The sequence below is a fragment of the Argiope bruennichi genome, chromosome 3 (assembly GCF_947563725.1).
Source record: "Argiope bruennichi chromosome 3, qqArgBrue1.1, whole genome shotgun sequence".
Lineage (NCBI taxonomy): Eukaryota > Metazoa > Arthropoda > Arachnida > Araneae > Araneidae > Argiope > Argiope bruennichi.
The window spans coordinates 107,408,018-107,415,300 of record NC_079153.1 but is presented as its reverse complement, the minus strand read 5'-3'; the positions used below and the strand labels follow the sequence as shown (position 1 = coordinate 107,415,300).

General features: G+C 25.1%; 1 protein-coding gene across 1 annotated transcript; it reads left to right on the top strand.

The window, feature by feature from the left end:
* Positions 1-617: 617 nt before the first annotated feature.
* Positions 618-5,529, top strand: LOC129964265 (carbohydrate sulfotransferase 11-like). Its single transcript, XM_056079014.1, has 4 exons — positions 618-833; positions 1,127-1,164; positions 1,254-1,415; positions 2,516-5,529. Exons 1-4 carry the CDS (start codon positions 725-727, stop codon positions 3,191-3,193), a joined length of 987 nt encoding a protein of 328 aa, XP_055934989.1. The 5' UTR covers positions 618-724; the 3' UTR covers positions 3,194-5,529.
* The last annotated feature ends 1,754 nt before the right edge of the window (positions 5,530-7,283 follow it).

The window sequence follows — 7,283 nt, the reverse complement described above, 5'->3', positions numbered from 1 at the left end:
TGAAGATTTGTCAAAATGTCGAGTTCGAGTTTTTTGAGGGTTCAAATACTTTCTCTATACTTAGTACATAAGACGAGAAAGTAAAAAAAAAAAAAAAAAAAAAAAAAAAGCATCCTAATTAAAAAAAAAAAAAAAAAAGGACATAACTCGCTAGAAATACTGAACATAATTTCAAAGAAACTAATTCATCATCGTTTAGAAGGTTTATTGCAATGCAATTGCCACCGGCCGGGGCCTTCATAGGAAAGAATTTTCGTAATTTCACGTAACATATCAATCTAATCGAAAAAAAAATTCCTTTTAAGCTCATATTGATCATTTGGATTACCCCTCCGTCTCCTCGCAAGTTGTTTATTTCTTTTACAACTTTCGATATTCATTATAGAATAATAATTCAGTATATATTCTGTAGTATTCTCATACATTGATCAGTATGAATTATTTTCTGATCTGTCTTTATGATGATGTGTTTATACCTAAATAAATGTTTTAAATAAAGTTCTAGATAGATATCATCATTTTTTTTTTTTAAATCTAAAACTTAAGAGGTTTGAAATGTGAATGCAAAATTTTTTCAAAAATATTGTGTCTGAAGGGAAATGAAAACAACCAAACTCTGGTTTGAATGAAAAAAGATTTATTTCTGTCAAAATGTTGGCGTGTGTTTGTTGACATGTGTTGAACAACTGTGTATTTTCTGCTTGTTGACTTCATTTTTATTTAAATGATTCGTTTTCGTAGCATGATTTCGATAACTCGATATCGTTTATATGTGTTTTTAATTATAGTTGCTGTATTAGCGCCTTTTTATATTGCATTGTCGCGTTTTCAAGGTAATTATAATTTTTCTTATTAATTTTACAATTGTATTGCAGATGTAACATTTTTTTATGATTTTTGCTGTCGTATTGCTGTATTAATTAAGTGTACTTAAATTTTTAATGAGAAAGAATCTGCATATGCTTATTTCATTAGGATTTATTTGCACGCAGTTTTTAGCTTATTTTATACAAGATACAATTTTTAAATATCATTTTAAAAATGTATCTTTTGTATGAAAATAAGTAAATATGTTATCTATGCATGGTTTCATTTCCATTGTTTGATATAATTTTTTTATTCACAGATGAATTGAGTAACCAACTTAAAGAAACAAAAACTGACGTGAGTTATTTATCATTTACTTAATTAGTTATTTGTTATATTTCAGATTATTTGCAATTAAATTTTAACAAGTTTTATTTTTGATTTAGTTTTATAAAGCTGAAATTGAACAGAAGCGTAGAAAAAGACTTGTTGACAAAACATGTCAATTTTTGAAGATAAATCAAACTATTGAAGATATTCCACCTTCATATTTGGACCATTTTATAGTTGATGATACTCACAAGTTAATATACTGTTTTGTACCAAAGGTAATGAGCATTTCTTGTCTTCTGTAAACAGTTAATAAAAATGTTTCTGTGTGATCTTGTAAATTGAATCATTTATAAATAAATACCTTTAAACTTAGTGATTTTTCATTGGATCATTATAGGTTTCTTCAAACAATATTTTTATTCAATTTTTGTTTTAGCAAGAATAAATTTATCAACATACGTAATATTTTGTTTGATATACATTTTCAAATCAGGAAATAGGCTTTTAATTTTCATATTAAGTTCCAACTTGAAATCTTCTTTTATTCTATTAGCTTTCTTTTTTTTTCTCCTTGTATCTGCCTCTTGTTTGATGTGATGCAAACTTTTTATTGAATAGCCATGAAACAACTTTATATTTAATACTTGCATTTTAAATATAATACAGAAATTTCTATCTAAACTTTTAGTGATTTAATAAAATTTTATTCCTTCATAGGCTGTCAGTTTTGAATATTAAATTGCATACTCAATGCTGATTTTTCTCCCTTCTTTTTTGCTTACTGGCTGTATTCTCAAAATTAAAAATGATTTCTTTAATATAAAGATGTCCTGTAATCTGAAATCTATCACTTATAAAATTGCATCAAAATGTATTGTTTTTAATTATTATATATGTACTAGAGAAAAAATTAAAACATTTAGATTTAATTTTCTTCAAAAGTTTCCATATTAGTGTACTCTTACCAATAGATGTGCAACTCTTTCTATAAAGAGCATCTATTTCAGTAATACTTATTTCAGCACATTATTATTATTATTTTTAATTCAAGAATGAAGTTTTTAGCTTCACGCTTTTTTCTTCTCTATTTTGTCCTGGTTCCTTGAAAGCACATTGATTAGGATTGTTTGTGAAGCATTTGTTAAGAATGTGTTGATTTAAAAAATAAAATATAACAGTGCATTCCATATAAGTTTTTCAGGAACTTTGAGCAAAGGTTTAAAAAGCTTTTTTGCTCTGTGATCTTGGTACAATGAGGAAAAGTATTTTAAGTGGTGATTATAATTAAATCCATTTTATTTATTCAAATCTAAATGTATTGTTGTAGTTCTTGGATTCAGATATATTTCTTATCATTGTAATTTATATTTTCTAGGTAGCATGCACGAATTGGAAGCGTATTTTGTTATCACTTCGAAATTCTGAGGCCAAAGATCCTTTATCTATTGCTGGTAATGAAACTCATCAGGCAAATGTGTTCAAAACTCTTAACCAGTTTACTCCTGAAGAAATCAAAACAAAACTTAGGGACTACTGGAAATTCTTTTTTGCACGACATCCATATGAAAGGATATTATCTGCTTACAGAAATAAATTTGAAGACAGTTATGTAGATTATTTCAGAAAACGTTTTGGTACGGAAATTATCAAAAAGTTTCGTATTAAGCCATCTAAAGAATCATTAGAAAAAGGGCATGATGTTAAGTTTGCAGAATTCATTAACTATATTGTTAGTCTTAAAGTAAATGACTGGAAAAAGCAATTTAATGAACATTGGAGGCCAGTATTTGATTTGTGTTTTCCATGTCATGTTGACTATGACTTTATTGGAAAGTATGAAACGTTAGAAGATGATGCCAATTACATACTTAAAAAAACTGGTATTTCAAAGTATGTTAAATTCCCTGAGAGGGTCCAAAGTTACAAAAAGCAACCTACAAAAGATGTAATGCAGACTTATTATCGGAATTTGTCAACAAATTTACATAGGAAGCTATTCGAAATTTATAAAGAAGATTTTACTCTTTTTGAATATGATTTGATGTATTTATGATAGAACTCTATTATTTATATTGAAATCTTGACAATTATTTTTTTGCAATCATGACTGTTTGTGTTTAACAGGTGCCTTGTCTATTTTGCCTACAGGTAACTGTATATTTTGAATGCTTAATGACATAATCAGTGTAATTCCATTTTGATTGTTATCTTAATTTCAAAATGATCAAAAATTGTTTCAGATAATTTTTTATTATATTTTGCACAGAATAATCTACTCTACTTTTGTTTTTCTATATTTTAGCTGATGTGTTGAGCTTATTTCAAATTTATGATATAATCATGCTTTTAAAAGCTTTCATAACTGTCTATTTGAATTGTAATAGACTATAAAACATGTGTGTTTTGAGCATTTTTATTTTAGTTATTTGTTAGAAAATCATTACATGTTTGGAAACTGTGAATTTTACTTATGATATACTTCAAAACTTCTTAATTTATGGATTATGACCCTAAATAAAATCGTGTAAAACAATACTGGTCATCAAATTTTCTAGTGCATTTTTTCACCCTTAGTATTTTTAGCATGTGTAAATATAATCATAATAATGTTAATCATCTTTGCTAACAAAATTTTTTTTAAACTAGCCGAATAATTACCTTTATTTGGATCTCTTTTTTATTCATTTATAACCTAATTTTTATTTTCAATTCTGGGATCATAATAAAATTCTGAATCACAAAAATGAAATGTAAAAAGTGGGAAATATTTAAGAATTGATTTACAGCATGAATGTTTACACATACACATACATCAGTTGATTCAGATTGCTATAGTCAGCAGTTGCTGCAGGATATAATTATAATGATTGTAATTGTATCCAGTTATTTTATTTGTTTTCCATTCCATCTATTGTAGGTGAAGCTATGGAAAGGCTAGGTATAAAATATTGATGAAATAGACCTACATAATTATATTAAATTTAATTATTAAAGTTGCCCTGGAGTAATTTTTGAATAAATTTAAAAGAATCATGTTAATAAGCTCATATATTTTGTTAAAAAATGCAGCCACTCTTACATTTTCAATGGTATCTATTTTTATAGTGGATGTTGTTTATTATAATTAGATTTCGATTAAATTTCATTTGTTAGGAAATTGTTACTCTTTTATTGAATTTATTTTTTGATAAATGGGAGCTGCTAAAATTTACAATTCAGAGATTGGATTATTTTTGATTTAAACATCTATAATAATAATTTTTTTTTATTATATTTTAAAAACTTACTTGTTATGGATCATTCTAAAATTACTATTGAATTCATATTGCTTCAGCATATTTTTGTTATTACCAATGCAATAGTCCTCTGATTGGTTCATAATATGTTTGGATATCATTATATAGTTATATTGCAGAAATTTTATTACAGATATGTTAAATAATTCTGTTTAAGGAATTGTGAATGTGTTTATATATAGTCCTTAGATCTTAAAATACTTTACATTTTTATTTTCCCAATAAACCATAGTTGTAGTTATTCATAAAAATATATGTTACTAGTATAATTATTAAATTCGAATTGATATAAATTTTTCCTTTAATGTATTCAATTGGTGATTTATGCATTTAGAAACCAAAAGTAACAAGAGGCATATGTACTGTTTCAATTTGTTCAAGAATAACTTTTATGGAAGTTTTCTTTTATTTATTTCAAAGTAAGCATCCCTGTCCCCCTGAAAATTTCAATCATAAATTATTGATACACTAATATTAGCAATGAATATAATTTAACAGTTAGCAATCAGTTGCTAGTTAATAACATCAGTTGTTGGTTATATTATTTTCAAAGCAGTATCCAAATGAAGCATGCTTTTGAATTTGGATGGAAATTTAAGTATTGAAGAGAGATTGATTGAATATATGCGCAGCTTTACTGGAGATGCAATATTTTTTTTAAAAATAAATCTTCTGTTATATATGTATAATTTTAATATGCTGTACTTTCTGTGTTAACATTTAAATTTTCCTAAATATTTTACAAATTTTTATGTTGAAAATTATTTTACTAGCTACTTAAATAGGTCTGTTCCCAAGACTTCCAGCATTAAATTTTTTTGTAGTTAGTGTACATTAAATTTAAATAAAATATGATTTATTGTGAATGCATTTTTACAAAGTGATTATAAGGAAGCTATTTTTATTCTTCCCAGTTGGACACAGACCTAAATTTGCATGTGCTATTTTCCATTAAAAAAAATGTTTTATATTTTAAAGCATGAAATAGAATCTCATTTATTTGTATCATTTGTTTCAACTTTGTATTGTTGTTTATGTTAAATGTGCACAAAGATCTGTGTACATTTAACATACATCTGTGTAAATTTTTTGCTAAGAGATATTTTTATTAAAAGAAAGTCATTTTAATTGTTTTGGCTACTTATTCTTTACTCTGAGCACTATAATTTTATCTAAATTATTTGTAATCTTTTTTTTTTCAAATATGTTTGTGTGATTCAAAAATTTGGTGCTGTTTTTATTATTTGGTCATTATTCTAAATCTACGAATTATGCGATCCCAAAATAACCTGTGTGCAACTATAAAACAAGGTTTATCTAAAATTTTCTCAATGTAAAATTTTAAAAGTCAGTTATATGTTTTTTTATTGATATGATTTTGGATCTTTTCCTCATTAAAGAAGTTATTCAAAAAACAATTTAACATTAATTTGAGCTATTAATTTTTAAATTTGTGAAAAATTTGCCCATGAATTAAGGGTATTTTTTGAATATTGGAAATTTAAAATTTATCACATCCGTAAAGCATATTATAGTCTTCATTGGGAAATGGTTATATTTAATTTCAGTTAAATCACTTAGATATACCTTCAGGAATGCATCAAATTTCCAGATATTAAAGCTACATTATTTTAGTTGTCTTGCATGTGTTTTGTTCTAATAAAGACTATTCCTGTAACATGATAAGCATTATTAAAAATGTAAATGTCCAATTTATCTATCCTCTAACTTTCATAATATTGTAACTTCACTTTCTTATTCATCTTATAAGTTATACAGATATTAAATAGAATCATTCTTGTATTTCTTTCAACAATTCAAGAAAATTACGTGGTTAAATATTTGATAGAACATGATGTGCATTTCAGGACAACAAAGTAATTTATTTTTGAAAGTTAAAAATATATATATTTTTTTAAATGCTAACATTTAAGAAAAATTTGCATGACTATTAAATTAGTATCCTCAAAACCCAATTTTTAAAATGATATAAAATTTATTTTTGAGTAATAATATTCTTGCAAGTTATCATGAAAACATGACAAATTCATCCAAATTTTAATTAAATTTCGAAAAGGAATGTTCCATAATGCTCATTTCAATCTTCCAAGGTATATAAATAGCTATCAAATTTGGTAGCTACAGATCAAATAGTCTGGCCTGTAGGGTCAATATATACATTTTTAGTAGATATTTTCATCTTAAAATATCCAGAGACAATTTTTTTCCTTTCTAAATATCTGTTTAAAGGCTTTTTCTTTGAACTTTCTGTTCTGTTCTTGAATAAAACATATCCTCAGTATATTGCAAGATACATTAATTATTTTATCATAATGTAAGAATCTAAATGCTTACAAAATTTATAATTTTACTGATATATAATGTATATACTAATTATTCAACTCTTAAAGCTCTGAATACTTGATTTTAGAGATAAGTTATTCTCAATTACCAATTTTTTTTTTTTTATTGATCTGTTTCATTGTTAGAAATCTTAAAAATTTCTTTATAGCAGAAACTTTAAGACATCTATTGTTATCGTACAGTGATTGTTTGTAAAATATTGATTCACATATAATGATAGCAATTTTTCACATTTGGCTTTATGTAATTCTATAACTAATAATCAGAAATTAATTATATATATGCTAATTCTTTCTGTGAAGGTGATAGCTTAAATTTAAAATTTTAATAGAAAACTGTAGCATGATAATATTTTAAACTTGATTCACCAATCATATCTTAGTGATCATCAACAAAAGGCATGGGCAAAATGATTTTTTGTTGAATTATTACTTTTGAAGTTATTTTCTTGAATATTTCCTTTCTAAAACTAATATTTTTTTA